General features: G+C 39.6%; 1 protein-coding gene across 1 annotated transcript; it reads left to right on the top strand.

Moving 5' to 3' along the window:
• Positions 1-2,817: 2,817 nt before the first annotated feature.
• Positions 2,818-9,496, top strand: copz1 (COPI coat complex subunit zeta 1). Its single transcript, XM_031283038.2, has 9 exons — positions 2,818-2,972; positions 3,454-3,522; positions 5,689-5,770; positions 5,859-5,950; positions 7,642-7,697; positions 7,806-7,883; positions 8,016-8,067; positions 8,152-8,190; positions 8,860-9,496. The coding sequence occupies exons 1-9, from the start codon at positions 2,955-2,957 to the stop codon at positions 8,905-8,907; spliced, it is 534 nt and encodes a 177-aa protein (XP_031138898.1). The 5' UTR covers positions 2,818-2,954; the 3' UTR covers positions 8,908-9,496.
• Positions 9,497-18,107: the final 8,611 nt, after the last annotated feature.

Here is an 18,107-nt window from a genome sequence, read left to right as displayed (position 1 = left end):
CACCCTGTTATTACTCCGACTACAGTGGTTTTGGATCTGGACACAGTTCCCAGGTCAACGCCCACTTTCCCTGTTGGTGTTTGTTTGCTTCAATTAGTCTTTGACATCTCTGCTTTCCAGCTTGCCTTAATTTAACCTCTCAGGGCTGTCAGCCTTTTCTTATTGTGCACCTCGGTGCTACGAACAACTCTACTTCAAAAATAGGCCGGACATGTTGGCTCGAAACTGCCCACAGTTGACTCACTTAGGCTTAAATTCTCTTAATGAGCATTAAGGTTGAGTATACTAGATGTGTTACATTTTCATGTGAAATGAATGGTTAAACATGTTTGTCTGTTTGGTTGTTCCCCACCTCCTGTATGTGTCCTGGTGTTTCCGTGGCTTAATTTGTTCATTAAAGATGGAGGAATGTGGCATCTTTGGTTAACATCCAAAAGGCTGTATCAGACATGAGCGGAAAAACCACCTCACTGCTAAACAAAATGAATGTGTGCCTTGGGTTGTGGTATCAAAAAGGGAATATTTTTGGAGTCAGCTTCTGGGAAAGAAAAAGAATAGAGAGGGCAGATGGAGTATTATTATTTTTTTCTTATATTTATAATCTAACTAGTCGTAATCTTAATCTGAAATGTAAAAAATAAGGAAATTTTACTTTTTTCCATCAATATTGAACTTCATAAAAACAACATTCATTGGACATAAAATGGTAATATGTGCAATTTCACATATTACCATTCTAATTTGTACATTTCTGATCTTTTTCAAATGAGAAATTATCTTTATTACACACAGTTCTCCTCAGAGCAACTGTAGATGTAGACAGAAATGGGATTCAGAGATAACCTTTCCATTGTTTTTCCTTAAAATGTCTGTCATGATGGTCACACATTATCACTACCTGAAACACAAGCAAATGAGGAACATAAACATGCAGCATCATTCTTCTGAATGTCTCAATAAGGCCTGCGCTTATCTCAAGATGTTTAGATTAAGATAACGTTTTTGTAAGAACAGTACTGTATTTCTTAATTATTTTCTGACTTTTTTTTGCCCCTTCATTTTTGTATTTATAAATTCACATATTATACAACTGGTATGGGGGGGGGGGTTGTATCAAGAAGATTTAACAGAAATAAGTACTTTTTCTAACTCAAGGGGCTGTGCAAGTGTTGTGTGTCTATACTGTACACAGGTAATTGCATAATGCAACAATGAACGTCAAGTCTGGTTGGTAATACAGACACAGAGAGGGAAGGTAAGGAAAGGAGGATGTTGGTTGGCGGAAGCTCTGCTTAATGCTGATAAAAGGAGCACTTGGTTCTTAGGAAGGGAACTGCTAACTGCTGTGGTTGCTGGCATAAGCTGAGAAGAGGGGAGCAGCCCATACTATCACACATTACTTAATTCTCTCTATCTATTGCTATGTTATTCATTTCTACTTTTTAATCTTTTCAAGCAATAGACAGGAATAATAATATATGGTAAATATTTGCTGAACTTTAAGCGACATAGTCTCTTGAACAGTTTTCTCACATCATGCGTTGAAGATTTCCTGAAATGTTTCTTCTCAATATATTCATTTATGATTAATTCTTTAAGATCCTTCAACTATGAAGTGTATACATTTTTTTGACATCTTACATTAGTGTGGTTCTATTTTTAAGCCAGCACCATTAAGTAACAGTCATTATATACTTTTTGCATGTTCATTCATCATGTATGTTGATTCACCGTTCAATTTTTATTCATCACCATCACCAACTCTGCCATCATCATCATCATCACTGTGATGGTTTTCAAATACATGTAAATGAATGTGTTTGACTTCTAACATGAGACAGCATGACATCTGAGCATATTTTAACCTATAAGTTTGAGCTATGTTCAAGGCGGCATAGCCTACTGTTTCCTCTGCAGTCGGGGTAATTTTGAAATCTTAGTGGCTGAATTGTGTAAACATAGTGCAGTATTGCAACATTTCATGGTTTGCCCGCAGGGGTGTTTTGAATGCATGTCAAAATAGTTTGTCTCTTTTCAACATACACTTTTTGCAGTTAAATAATAGCTGTACAGCACTTGCTTTCACTGCACAAATTCCAGTATTATTTAAAACTCAAGCCCAAAAAATATCTTACAGTAAGGCCAGTGATGTCATTTATGGAGTGAGATACAGGGAAATCCCCATCAGCCTGGGTTCCCAGATGCTTCCCAGAAGTGGGAACTAAGATAATTGGAGTTGGTTACATGTAGGAGGATCCTGAAAAAAGATGTTGATGAGTTGAGTACCAGCAAGCTAAAACAGCTGGTAGGCCTATGTGAATGTTTTTTTTCCTTTTTTTTATGTTACCATGCAGTCCTAAAAAAAAAGCAACTGCCTTCAGTCACCAAATGTATAATGGTTTATAATAATAATTTGGTTTCCCTATAGTAGGCTACCCATAGATATGTGAACACTGACATTACCCTCAATGGTAGACTCTAGTTCATAAGAATATGTAGAAAAGAGTCCCCGACACCATCACCAGGGAATTAGATTACATCTGGGAATTACAGAACAGATTCACTTTATGTTTAATTTTAATGATAAAAGGAACAGGGTTTGGGATAGTTGTAATGTTAGCAGAGGACAGAATAACACAGAAATAAGTTTCATGGAGAACAATGTTTGACTTTACCTGAGGGCCATTATCATGATGCAACTTTCCCCACTGAAGGGACAAAAGTGTTACAGATGCTGGTGAGTCTATATGTACTTTATAATTAGGCATATCCGTTCACTTTCGGTATTAATGAAATGTGTTTTTTTTCCTGGCTCCGCGCCCTGTGGTGAACTGCTCTTTGCCCTGTACGCATTACGCAGGGCCCTGCGTCAACCAATAGGAAAGAGCCTAATTTACTGTACGTGTTACGTAGCTTGCTGCTACCCTGCTAGCTAGTTGCTAACAAGGAAAAAGATGGATTCTCCCATACTGGTAATGTTAGCGCATGTATTCATTTGATACGGTATACGTGTCATTCAAGCTGTCAATTATAACTATTTCACACAATGATATGTTGTTTCTCGAAACGTAGCGAAATATGGTAATTTAGCTATGAAGTTAGCGTTAACTCGACAGGGAGCTAACTAAAGTAAACGGGTTGCCTGTGTTGGCTAACCCGATAGCCTCAGAGAAATTAGCTTCGTGTGTGTATGTGTTTGTTGGTGATGTGGAAGTGTCATGTCTTCCTTTTGAATTCGCGAATAAGCAGACATTTCTATTTGTATCACATTGGTGACTCTGACCGGATTAAGTTTGTTTCATTGTTTCATTCATCCCTTGTTGGCGCATCGGATTTTGACGTTACCAGTTCATTTTTTTGATTGTTGACTTCAAAATATGTTTGATAATCTAAGTTACTGATTAATGATACTTGCGTAAATTGAGTCAGTGCTTATGTCTCCTTTCTTAACAGGAACCGTCCTTGTACACTGTCAAAGCAGTTCTGATTCTGGACAACGATGGAGACAGGCTTTATGCCAAGGTATGATAAAGACAATTACAACAAAACTATCCTCATTAGTTAAACTTTTCTTATGCATTGGCTGAACGTCTTGAACGTCTCTTGACAAATAAATGAACCTTGTAACTAGGGTTGCAAAAGGTCGGACATTTTTCAAATCAGATAATTTCCCAGTAGGGCTGCGCAATAAATCGTTTTTTTAATGTCACCACGATATCAACTTACACAAAAAACACATCGCAAAAGACACTATACATATTGTAGTGAGTTGAAAGAGTATCAGTAGAAAACTGCACTTTAAAATGTAACTATCATTCTAAATGATAGTTACACTGGTGCCTTTTGTGTTCAGTTCAGTGTTCAGTAAAATAATGTTGGAAATAACTTCCTTTCAATTTATTTAATTCGACAAGCAATTTGTTTTATTTTAGCAGTTGACTAAAAGCAGCACAAAGGCAAAACTGAGTACATTTTAAAATACGTTTTATTTATTTAAAGTAATTTCGTTAACGTGATATTCAACAATGTTATCGCATATTTTCCATATATCTTGCAGCCCTATTTGCCAGCATCCCATTCAATAGGAATTCTGTAAAATTACAACCCTCTGCATTCTCCCATCACATGTGCAGCCTACATTACTGCACTGTCTGAGCCAAAGAACTACATGCTTTCAGGAATATATACACTATCGGTCAAAAGCTTGGAGTCACTTAGACATTTCCATTACAGACAGAATACCAGCTGAGATCAGTTGCATTGTTTTTTTAACCAAGGCAGCAGTTTTCAGATTACGTTATGTGCTTACATAATTGCAAAAGGTTTCTCCAATGTTTTCTCAGTTAGCCTTTTAAAATTATATCAGATTAGTAAACAGAATGTGCCTTTGGAACATTGGATGAATGGTTGCTGATACTGGGGAATGTAGATATTACATTAAAGATCGGCCACCCACTCAGATCAGCTGGTATTCTGTAATTCTATAATGGAGTGGAATGGAAATTTCTAAGTGACCCCAAACTTTTGAATGGTAGTGTATAATGGTTATATAATTATATATAATTTTTGTGATATGTCAGTTAACCAGTAGATAATAGCCTAAAGCAAAGATACTTTATTTATTCTGAAGGCAATTATTGAAAGTTCAAACATTCAAAGTACACAGATTATAACTTGTTGAAGGCCCTGAAGACCCACACAGGTGTTTTCAGTGAATGTGGCTGATTAGACCTCTTCCCAGGACTGTGTGGGTGTGTATAGACTGATTGATTGACATCTTCCTGAGTCTCATTAGCTTTGTTGCACCTGTTAGGGTGGGACAAATGACGGCTTTATCATTCTTATTGGTAGAAAAGATTTGTGACCTAATACATTTCCATCTGAACTCCTGGCCATTTCAACCAGAGCAGAGGTCTAATCAGCCACAATAACTGAAATCACCTGTGTGGGTGTTCAGAGGCTTTAACACCTTCTGCTAGATTTTGCTAGCGAGATGTTACCATGTGGGATGTAGCTTGATTGAGCATGCTAATTGAGAATTTTTAATTAATCTATTTCTATGCATTTTTTTTATTATAAAACATTTTTTTTTCTTACAAATGTGTTGTTGGCGGCTCAAATTTTCAAAGTACCTTTCCCTATTAGTTAACTTGCTAGCTAGCTAACTCACAACATGGCACATTTCACACCGTATCTATTTTACAAATGAATGGATTTATTTGGCAAACTAATTGATTATGTCTTATATGGTGAAAGGTTTGTTTCTATCTGCATCTGACATGGTAAACATAGCCTGAGCAAATGACTACTACATTTTGAGTCAATTCCACATACACTGTACCGATGCTGTAAATACTAGGGCAACAGCAACAGTGCTCTGTTTTAGGAAACTATTTCACATCTTTTTTTTGAAAAAATGTATATATATTTACTTGTTCAGTAAGAACGAATGAGCTCAGAACAGAATGAGAGTGTCAGAACAACGGGGGAAGTTGGAAAGTATTGAGAGATTGACTAATGCACTGTTGGTTTTGGTCTTTTTATTGAATTTATTGACAATAAGAAACTATTGTAAATATCGCCAGCCTTACCCTTTTTAATCAAAATTCAAACTAGTTAGTGTTTTTGGGTTATAGATTGATATATATCAACATATAAATAACGTCTTCACTTTAAATCCATCTACAGTATTATGATGATACGTACCCGACAGTCAAGGAGCAGAAGGCATTTGAGAAGAACATATTCAACAAAACACACAGGACGGACAGTAAGATGTGTTTACTACATTAAAGACTCACTTTCCTGCCTCAGTACATGTCTTATAACATGCATGGTTGCTTTTTGTGTGTACTTAGGTGAGATAGCATTACTCGAAGGCCTTACTGTTGTCTACAAGAGCAACATAGACCTCTTCTTTTATGTGATTGGAAGTTCCCATGAAAATGAGGTAAGCCTAATTTTAGGATTTTATAATGAACCATTCTTAAGTAAAAGGTGTAACCCAACTATTGAGCAATTTATGAGCAAAGTCACACAAACTACCAGGTCTACCAAAAGTTTTAATCCCATCCTTTCTCTTACAACTGGGGTAATGTTTTGAACTGTAGGAGATCAAACAGTAATTTGTGAATTGGTAGTTTCTGCAGTGTAATACAATATCCTGAAACAATTGCGCACACTCTTTTAATGAGTCTTAATGTCATTTTACACAGCCCATTCTGTAGTTTACATTTCCCAGTCCTTTAATATTTTTTAACTTTTCACCAACTGCAGTTTCGTTTCAAATGAATAGTTTGGCCTGCTGTCTTAGGGCCCTGACACACCAACCAGACGGCCGACCGTTGGCAGAAAAGCCAGTCGGACTGATCAGTCGGGTCCCGAGGTCCAAAAAATGCCTCAGAACACACTGAGGCGACGCCGACTTGAGCGTACGCTCTGCGCGTGCGCGAAACGTAATACGTCTCCATAGCAGCAGGCGGCGCTGCTCTGTATTGTTTCCATTAATAGAAAATGAAAACCGGCAGCTGATTGGACGAACGCGTCACGTGGTTCTTTTTTCTCCAGAAATTCACAGCCAGACTGTCATGGCGGCTTGTTCAGAATACGATCTCATATTGTACTAAAATAGTTCACCGAAACGTGTTTCTGAAAACATTTTAAGCGAGAAATAGGCCATGCAGTTGCTGAATCTGTCTTCATTTCAGATTGACAAAGGTCAGTTTAAAAGATTTTCGTCAGATTTTGAGCGGCTCATCCGCTCCCCATTTCCGGGTGAGTCCCGACTGCCCTGTCTCCGACTGAACATGTCGGGTTGGCCCAAATGAAGGCCGACGGCACGGGACACACAGAACAGACTCGAGTCATGGACCTCGCCAGACGGCCCGACGCCCGATTATCGGGCTGGTGTGTCTTCTCTCTTAAGTGATAGTTGAAGTGCCGTTACTTGGTATTTCTACATGTCACTTGTGGCGGTGGTGTTTTTTTATTTTTTGTTTGTGTTTTTTTTCTTCGATTCAGCATGACATTATTGTAGACAACAGATTCATGTTCAGTTTAAAAATAAATAATGGACCCATCATACAGATTTTTACTTTCATTAAAAAAAAAAATCTCAACAAGATAATGACCTTGTTTATATTGATCAGAGATGTTTGCCCTTTGTTTTAACTGGCAAATGTATTCTCTTTAGAGCTATTCAAGTGTCTCCTCACGGCTCAGATTATTTGGGATACCAGTGTTGTGGCATACAGTGCATGTTGAACTAATCTGTCTATATTTGGCTTTTATGATTATATAAAAAAATATTTTACCAAAAAATAATGCTTGTAATTAGAATTAATTTCATCCATTATAAAATAGGGTGTTATTTATACTCGATGTGTCTTTTATTTATAACCACGATAGTTGAGAGCCTGCACAGATGGATATCTGATGGATAAATTTGGCTACGGTAGAAAATATAAGAAATGATGTACCTTAAGGTCCAAAGAAAATATGTGAAAACCAGAACAAGTGATTACACACGTTATTTATGTTATTTGCTGAATGTTTTTTTTCCCCCAGGTGATAGAAAAAACAATGTGGGCTCATTAGACAATAATACAATGATAATCTAATATGTTCTTCTATTCTCAACAGCTTATGCTTATGGCTGTTCTAAACTGCCTTTTTGATTCGCTCAGTCAGATGTTGAGGTACGTTTTGGCAGCTGTTAATTATTCTACAACTTCAACTTTTTTGTACAGTCTATCTGATGTCTAGAAAGTTAAGCTTGACATGTATGCTTTTTTGTTACTCTGTAGAAAGAATGTTGAGAGAAGAGCTTTGTTGGAGAATATGGAGGGACTCTTCCTGGCTGTGGATGAAATTGTAGATGGAGGGTATGTACGAATTGAGAGGCTTGAAACTATTGATGCCAAGTCTTGTTAAAAAGACTACAGTGTTAGGACAGCGGGGGTTTTTTTTTTCTCTGGGATTACTATATGTTGGTTTGTCTCTGCTGCCTCCTGCAGGGTGATCCTGGAGAGTGACCCACAACAAGTTGTGCACCGTGTAGCTCTCAGAGTAAGCTCCTCTCCTCTCAGAAATATTCAACGCAGTTTGATGTTCGTTGTGTCGGATGTAAACATAACATAATTGTTCCTGCAGGGGGATGATGTGCCTTTGACAGAGCAAACAGTCACCCAGGTGAGAAAAACATTCCTTGCTCTTCTCTCTGCTATAAAGTTTAAAAGCTCCATTAGTTTATTGACTGTTAAAGCTCATTACTTTAGAATTAATGAATACAAGGGCATTGTTATAGCATCATTCTCCCCTACTCCTACTTTGTCACACGCCTCTAGCTTGTCAAATATTGCACTTCTGTGCATGACGGTGTACATGATTACTAATTATTCAGTGTACGGTGTTGGTAGCTAACAGTGGTTCCTGTATTGTAGTTCGAACACAAGTCTGCCTGTGTGTGTGAGCTTCTCTTGATTAATGTTGTCATTTAAGAGGCCTCAGACTGGCTATAGCCATCCCTCCTCTGGCCATGATTAATGGCGACACCCAATCCCTATACTTTATGGTTATGATTCGGCTTTCATGCAATGAATTAAGATGATTAATTGGAGCTTGCATATTTCTCTTCATTTACATAACTTGTTCACCTTCTATATGTACTTTTTTCTTTTTTTTTTTTCTTCTTTTTTTTTTAAACCCTTCTTCCCTTTAACCTCCTCAACAAGATACCACTCGTTTTTTCATTTTGTTTTATTTGATACTTTATCTCTTTCTGTTGCCATTCTTATACTGGCCAGTACAGTTTTGTTGTTGAAGTGATCTGCTTGGTCAAAACCTAGTTTTCCTCCACAGGTTCTTCAGTCTGCCAAAGAACAGATCAAGTGGTCACTTCTACGATAGTCACCCGTGCACCAGTCTACCAGTGAGCCACTGTCCAGTAAAGTCTTTGTGGCACTGATCTGCATACTCCTTTTCCTCTGATTTCCACTCCTTCAATCAAAGCTGTGAGGAGTACAACTGGCTGATCCAGTCGACACTCCCAAGGACTACTGCTCGACAAAGTTTCACTCCCCAATTTGTTTTAATTCTTTTTCCTTTAGGCTTTCATATGTGACATAATCAACACGAGCATAATATATGGTATACATTCCAGTACGAATACTGGCCTGTTTTGTTTGATTTTTCATTACAGCATCTCGGTGTTTATTAAACCAGCGTACCTGTCTATAAAACATTGATCATAGCCTGTGGCAACATTCCAACTGTCTCCTTGAACAAGAATTTTATCCTGTTTGATAGCCCCCTGTCTTACTGTACAAAGTATTGAGCCACTATATCATTTCATTTGCATGAATATTGTGATAAAGTGTACAACTAGTAGTGTAGTCATACCACTGATCACAGAGGTTATGTTTTGCATATATTTTGTCCGGGAATCTTCCATTCATCAGATACTTATAATAAATGTTTGTTGACACTGGTCTGTGAACTGCTGTGATACGTCTATATGTAGGAATGTGTAATTGTTGTGATCTGTAAACTAGCTTTCTTAGTAGTAATATGATTTGTCATACTTTTTATGTCTGCTAATGTAGCGGGCTTGTAAGAGATAGTGTTTCCTTATTTCAGAGCTGCCATGCTGTGTGCTCTTTGTTCTTCAAGACTTCAGCTAGAGCCAGAGACACTAAAGCAAGGGCTCCATCTCCTGGCATCTGCAGCGAAGTGCGAGGCTGAGGTACATAAATACTGTAGACAAGAAGGTAAAGAGGGGCTATGCCGCTTTGATTAGGAGCTTACACTGTACTGTTGCTGTGACATGGAGATACGTTTTATGGAGTCATACTTGATTCATTTCTGCTCTGTAGAGAGCCACTGTGTGCAGCATGAATTGTGTGCCTCAATGTATGCACCCCCAGCTTCACACACTAACCTCGTCTCATTGTAATGCAAATGAAGGATACACGAGCGAGAGAGAGAGAAATGGATGTGAGAAAGCGCACTACATCATGTTGGTACCTGATATAGGATGATAATTAATCTATCTGCATTCTTCCAGCTAGATAAACACATGTTCTCATGATGATTCGTTGAAGATATTTCTTGCTAGAAGAGATTTGTGTTGGCTGTGGAACAATCCAATCCAACCATGCCTAATTTGAACTACCTTAGGTAGCTGGTATTGTTACAGATGTGTCCCCTCCCTCCTTGTCTGTACTATCAGACACCACCTCCTACTGTACTTGGCATGCTGTGACATGTCTGTTGGCCTGAGTCAAAGGTAATTAAGCTACCGTTTGTTGCCTTTTCACAAACTGGCATAAAAACAAGTTTGCCTTTTTTCAATTTCTTTCTCGTATCTATATCTATGAGGCATTTGGCCTAGACGTCAAAGTTAGAAGCAGATGAAGTGAATGTTCTTGATGTAGAGATGTATATGGTCAGGAGCAGTTTGTGGAAAGGGCCATAAAGTGGTAATGTCAGAATGTAAATTACAGCATTTCACCTCTGTTTGCCGAACGTTAAAAGTCACACCTTTCACTGGCAAACAATCAGTTAAATCTTGCCTTTATTGCACCCTCAGTGAAATTTGATGGGCGCTGCTTTTCTCAATCACAGAAATGTTGGACAGAAAACAGCAGAAATGTAATGCAATTTAATGTGCACATACTGTAGGGTTTGTGGAGTCAAATTAAATTTTAGTTATTCTGGGCCTAACTAATAAATAGCTATCTGCATGTTGTGTATCAATCACAGTTAACTGCTGGCAGACAACAGCTGATACACAACAGGGCAACAGAACGTATATGTGTGGAAGCATGCATGTGGGTTGATGTTTTCACATAAAGGAGAGGAGTGTAGTCAATGAAACTGTTATGGGCTCTGACCTGTGGACCTATTGTCTTGGCTTTGCTCCAGTTTGATTCAGCCCTTGAATCTGTGGCTCTTTATGGCTGCATAGATAGCATGAATGGAGGCCATTGTTGATGCTACTTTCTAACCGTTTTACTGGAGAAAGAGCAGTAGGAATGAGAAAGGTAATCATTATAAATGGACTCCATTATCACACCAGTTTACTGTTATCGCACCAGTTTTCTGGTATAATGACGACAACTTCTGTCTCAGTATGTGGTTTCAGTAAGGGAGGGGAAACATGAAGGTTAAAGAGGACAAGGTTAGCAGAAGTAGACAGCAGTTAATGTGATTAGATGAGATCCCAGTGAGGGCACTGCGGGAAAGAGAGAGGGTTAAAACAGATCCCACCCAAGGCGCCTGTCCAGACCCTCACTTTTAATCTAGATAGCCCTGTAGCACCATCAGGGGCGCAGTGACTTGTTTTCATCTGCTAATTACAGTTGCACCATCATAAAAAAACAGCAAGGTAATTTATATTAATTATACAGGCATGAGTATAACAGTTTGAAACGCCATTGCTTGACATGCTGTACATAACATGCAGTAAAATTGTCAGAGACGTGTGGGCTAGAGCCTTGTAATTGATCGATGCATACAGTCAAAGAGTCACTCTCTTTCTCTTGTGTGTATGTGTGTGAGTGGACTGTGTGAATTAGTCAATAAATTATCATCATCTGTAAGCTTACAGAGTCTTTATGTCATAGTCAATGGGCCTGAGCACCCATCCAATGGCTTGCACTGCTGAAGAGAAACAACACTGGGGAAACCGATGACAGCATGTTGGATGCAACACAGTAAACATATTAAAGGAAGTGTCATTATATTGTCTGAGCAGGACAAAGGCCAAGACCCACATAATGTTTTATGACCCAGTGTATTAAAATTAACAAGGCCATTTTAGCTCTACTGCTTTCACATTTCATTTTCAGTAGATAATGCTTAAGACTTAACATAATGAATTTAACATAATGTCTGGAAAAACGACCTAAATTGGAAATCAGCCCATCCATTGTTGAGCTGCATTTATTCAGTTTTCAAAATAAACCTAGCCACCATCATATCTGCAGAATCATTGTAGACGTTACATAGCATTTCGATTTTAGGTCATTAAAAGCTGCTCAAAGTGCATGGGTTGTGTGTGTGTGAGAATGCAGAAAGCAAGTGGTATGGGCCCAGGCCTGCTCCCTTTGCCTCAGCAGCATCTCGGCAGCCTGACGTGGTTTATGGACCCAGTTGCCCCCTGTGGGTCTGTTTATGGATTTCCATAGAACAGAGAATCATGGCCACTCCAGGAAAAGCCAGCCAAAAACAACACCTCCACCGTTGCACTCTTTCCTGCCTTTGCCATAACTCAACATGCTTTTTATGTTTTCTGAAGAAAAAAAAAAGTATTCATAGTAATGACATAAGATGACTGTAAATTCTGATGCTAATGTTTAATTTTTTTGTTGTTGATGTAAGATAAAAATGTCACCACAAATGTGGCTGGTTTATTGTCTGTCGTTAGAGGTTGGTGAAAAGATTGTGGGCTTTGTTAAGGAAAAGCTTTTTTCTTTGGTTTGGAGTAACATAGCAGTTATTTTATGATACCTTAAGATTTATTACATGAAAATGTTCAACTTTGATAGGATAATGAAAGTACACCCCCAAGGGCATTGTTAATAGAGGAAGTATTCTACCTGATGTGTTTTCCCTCTGCTGTTTTCCCCACAGTTCTCTTGTGCCAGTGCAGTGCATTACTCTTTAATGAAAGCATGCTTTAGAAGACTGATAGTAGAAGCACTCTAGATGTGAAAATACTCTCTGGTCAAAGGTGGTAAGCTACTGATTGTGTTTCTCCGTGGTGAGATGGCAAAAGAAAATCCTCAAGCGTAGTTGCTGCTGCAGGTTTGCTGTGCTGCAGGGGCAACTCCATCATCCTCTGAAGCTGCACAACTGGGGCACATCTGGTTCGTGGATGGGCTCGACTGGACTCTGCCTGTAATCCAGAGGTTAGTGTGTAGCCGGGCGCCTGCCGCTGTCATGATGACAGTCAGAGGTTACTGGGTTACTGCTGTTATCAAACAGTCAACACTAAGCTTTCGTCTCGCAATGATGCAAAGCACTAAAGGAGGGTCATCCGTCATTTTCACTGTATACAGTTAACATCAGACATAGCCATGCTGGCCGTAAAGCTTTATGAGTGTTTCTGCTGGTGTTATTCAACTCCCACTGCTACCATCAGGGAAACATATTGTCTGTTTCTCTTTTTTCTGGCCTTGTTTAGTCTTGTTTTGCTCGTAAAAAAAATCCTCCGCAAGCCACTGTTTTACTACAGCATGTGTGTATGTAGTTTTGTGGCAGGACCAAAGAATGTTAAGAAAAGCATTTTCTGTTGCATAGCTCTGAAGCCTCCGTTTGTTCCCTCCTCCCTCTGTCATCTACTCTTTCTTACTTTCTCCCCTCCCTCCCCGTGGATTCCCCAACCACACCACAACACCGTTAACAGACGCAGCCCTGACAGATTTACTGCCATCGTCTTTCCATTGGCCGCTAGCGTGACAGCAGAGATTTAATGCTGCCTTCTCATTGGCCAAGACTTGACAGGTTAATTTATGGGTGCACTGTGATTTGATGTCTCCTGCCTTTGAAGTGAGTTACAGCTCTGTCGCTTATAGGACACAGAAATGGTGTCAGGTTGCAATCGTAAAATCTTAGCCCTGAAGGGAGGTGGCGCTTGAGTATAATAGTCCTGACGTCATGAGAGGAGAAGAGACCTTGTGAGCAAAGAGGAAAAACAGAAATGTGTGATAGGATAAAATGCTAGGTGTCTGTTCAAAATGTTTTAAATAGTTCACAAAATATTCTGCTAATGCCAAAGAGAGAAATCCAGTTGTGCTGCAATCTTTGTGCACGTCTGCGTGCATCCAGTTACATTTTGCCTCTGATTTGAGGTTTTTCTACCTGTATGGGAATGTGCATTTGTCTTCTTCTCTTCTCACATTCCACATCTCTAATGTTCAGCAGGTTTTTGCTTGACTTTGGGGTCAGAAGATCCTAAGTGACTGAGTAAATCACACATATATCTCATAGCTGATCAACAGCAGCAAACTGCCAAAGTTACTTTGGTGTCTGACTACTGTATCTGCTCACTGCAGCCCCAGCGTTCGTGCAACACCATCATCTATCTGCAGCCTATCTCTTCGTCAGCCTGACAGTTTACCCTGACAAGATCAAGAAGAGCAAGAGCGTGCAGGCCTGTAACAGCCTTGACCCATGGAAATCTCTAAGGGTAAAAAGCATGGCTGCCCCTGCCCTGTCTATCAACCCCAAGTGAATTCATGCTCCGTTTCCCTTGGATATCAAATCCCTCTCTTTACTCTTTCACTTCACACTTAAGGTCGTCTGCTCAAGTGGAAAATTGTCGAAAATAAAGAGACAGAGGAAAGCCCTGGACTTGCCTTGTCAAGTGGGATTGCATAATTTCATCAGAGACCTTCTCATGAACTTGATAAGTTGGGGTGACACACCTGCCCTCTGACAATGTGCCATGTAAGAGAGAGAAAACAGGTTTTACATCTTTAAGAGACATGATCCCTCTGAACTCAGAGGCATGATGGATAGTTTGTCGGTGTGTTTGAAGAGGTTGAGACAAATATACTTGTATAGACTTAACCATTTCACTGAGGTATTTTCTGTAGAGTCATGCTCTAGCTGTAAACCTTTGTCATTGTTGCTCTGCTGTTTGTAATATGGTTTTAATATATAATTGTAACTATTTTTCCACCGGCATCGTTAGCATTTTTTTTTTTTTACCAAATCTGCAGTTTTGAATTAATGAAAAATGGCTATTCTGATAAATTTATACTAGAGAAGAAATGTGTGGTTTTATTTTCATCTCTCCTGATATTTTTTTAAGTGTGTTTCTAGTATGTGAAACATAAAGGTTGTAGCTTCCCAGATAAATGTCTTTCCACAGTGTAGTGAGCATCCAGCACCTCCGAAGTCCAAATATGGACTCTTGTTGTGGATGGTTGGTTGAAGAAGCAGCTCAGTCCAAATGTGTACCAACAAGCTGTAGATTAATAGGGAGGCGTAAGGCCAAGGCATGTTAATGTACAGTTGAGGCCAAAATGATTAGCCCCCCAGAAATTATGGAACATTTTCCTAAAGATCTTCCCAATGTTTGTAGCATTGATAAAACCTGATATAATCAAACATTCACCAGTGCTATTTAGTAGCTTTTGGTACATTTTGGAATATAAAATACATGTTTAGGCTTGCTTTATGTCAAATATAGTGCAAAATGGGGTGGTCAAAAATATTAGCCCATGTGAATTTTTGCTTTTTAACCAATCAGCTTTCAAACCACACCTGTGCAGCCAATTGGCTTCCTAACAACACCTGAGCATTCAATCAGCGAACAGGGCACTTGAACACATTATTTAGAGGGACTACTTTTACTCACCATGCCAAAGACAAAGGAAATCAGTCTTGAGTTCAGAAAGAAGATAGTGGAGGCTTATGATAAAGGGGAAGGCTATACTGCCATTTCCAAGCGTTTCACAGTGTCTGGAACCGCTGTACGTTGCCTCATTACCAAGTACAAGGAGACAAATTCTGTAAGAAACAAACCTGAGCGTGGTCGTAAGCGCAAGATTTCAAGAACTCTGGAGAGGAAAATAGTCAGAAATGTCAGCAAGATGCCCTGGACATCTGCCAAGATGATTGTTGCTGACCTGGCCTCTTCTGGAGCTGATGTTTCAAGGAACACAGTTGTGAGGGCTCTTCATCGTGGTGGGCTTCAGGGCCATCATCCCAGAAGAACCCCTTTACTCAAAGAGCGGCACATCACAGCCAGACTGAGGTTTGCCCGTGAACATTTGAAAGGTAAAGATGAGTTTTGGAAGTCTGTGCTTTGGTCTGATGAGACTAAACTGGAACTGTTTGGGCACATGGATGTTGCTTATGTTTGGCAAAGAAAGGGACAGGCCTGCAACCCTAAGAACACAGTTCCCACAGTTAAACATGGTGGTGGGAGCATCATGCTGTGGGGCTGTTTTGCAGCCTCAGGCACAGGGAGCCTTGTTTGGGTGCATGGCATCATGAAAGAAGAAAATTATGTTGAAATTTTGAGGGATAATATGCAGAAATCTGCTCGTAGTCTAGCCTTAGGTCATCGCTGGGTCTTCCAACAAGACAATGACCCAAAGCATACATCGAAATTGGTCCGACAGTTCCTGAAGGATACCAAAACCAAGGTCCTGAAGTGGCCCGCACAGAGCCCAGACCTCAATCCTATTGAGAATCTGTGGCGGGTGCTCAAAGTGATTGTCCATGCTCGGAAACCACGCAAAAATCCCTCAGGAGACCTGTGCCAACCTAGTAAAGAACTACTCTAAGAGGTTGTTGTCAGTTGTGGCTCAGAAAGGGTACACTATTGACTATTAATGGCCAGGGGGCTAATAATTTTGGACGTCTCATTTTTGCCCTTTCTTGTTTCTTGTGTCACTATATCAATAAAATATCCTAATCAAACTTAGTGGACATTTTGTCTTTATTTTGGAAACAAATACACTATAAACACGTGTTGTTAATGATCATTTCCATGGAGAAATCAAGAGTTTTGTCTAATTTCATAAGGGGGGCTAATAATTTTGGCCTCAACTGTATCTGTCGAGGCTAAAGACACCTCTATTGGAAAGGGATTTTTACACAGTCGGCATGGTGTCCATCCTGTCTCTTTGTGAGCGCTATTACTAAAAAAAATTTAAATTGAGGCAGAAGATTAAGTGATGGTTTGAATTGAGGACTGGCAGTCCAGTACATTAGAAGATTTGAGTATTTCAGAAACTGCTGATCTACTGGGATTTTCACACCCAACCATCTCTAGGTTTACAGAGAATGGTCCAAAAAAGAGAAAATATCCAGTGAGTGGCAGGAAACTAAGGCTAGAATTGGCACGGGCTCTCCAACATTGGACAATGGAAGATTAGAAAAACATCTGCTGCAACATTCAAAGGGTAGAGTCAGAATTTGGCATAAACAACATGAAAGTATGGATCCAACCTGCCTTGTATCAACAGTTCAGGCTGGTGGTGGTGTAATGGTGTGGGGAGTATTATCTTGGCACACTTTGGGCCCCTTAGTACTAACTGAGCATTGTTTAAACGCCACAGACTACCTAGTATTGTTGCTGACCAAGTCCATCCCTCTATGACCACAGCGTACCTATCTTCTAATGGCTACTTCCAGTCCGATTACACGTCATGTCACAAAGCTCAAATCATCTTAAACTGGTTCCTTGAACATGACAATGAGTTAATTGTACTCAAATGCCTCCACAGTCACCAGATCTCAATCCAGTAGGGCACCTTTGGGATGTCGTGAAACAGGAGATTCGCATCATGGATGTGCAGCCGACAAATCTGCAGCAACTGTGTGATGCTATCGCGTCAATATGGACCAAAATCTCAGAGGAATGGTTCCAGCACCTTTTTGAATCTATGCCACTAAGAATTAAGGCAGTTCTGAAGGCAAAAGGGGGTCCAAACCAGTACTAGCAAAGTGTACCTAATAAAGTGGCCAGTGAGTGCAAGTGCACACCCTGAAGCCATCATTCATTTATTATTTACACCTGTACTTTTCCTACTGTGACATGTCAGAGGCGCCATTGGTCACAGGTTAAAAAGCTTTAAGCCTTTTTTCGAACCTCTGCTTCGCTGTTCCCCCTAACCAGTTTCTCTTCTCTCTCAAATCCCTCAGGCTTCGCTCCGTATGATTGAGCCAGATTGCAAAAAAATATTTTGAAGGTTCAGGTTGCAAGTTCTGACTTGACTGAAGATTAATTTTCATGTATGAATATTCATGATTTAAATGTATCAAAACACGCAAGTAGGCCAAACTTTACTTTTCCCTTGTTACCAGTCACATGGCTGATGGCTTTCGCTTCTCCTCCTCTCTGTGATACCATTTGTAGTACTGGGAATGATATGCAGAAGCTAATTAATCTTGTTGAGTTACACTAATTAGAAAAGTAGTGGCAGACATCTGAATATGGGACAGTTTGAAGCATGATATGACAGAACATTCCCCGTCGGAGACGTTTTGTTAAGCAGGTGGCTGGCAGGCATCCAGTTGGTAATTTCCATACATTTACTAGATTTTGTTAACGCTAACAGTACTACTATGGCACTATGGACACTGTG

Source organism: Sander lucioperca, chromosome 12 (genome assembly GCF_008315115.2).
Source record: "Sander lucioperca isolate FBNREF2018 chromosome 12, SLUC_FBN_1.2, whole genome shotgun sequence".
NCBI lineage: Eukaryota > Metazoa > Chordata > Actinopteri > Perciformes > Percidae > Sander > Sander lucioperca.
This window is presented reverse-complemented; position numbering and strand designations above follow the sequence as displayed.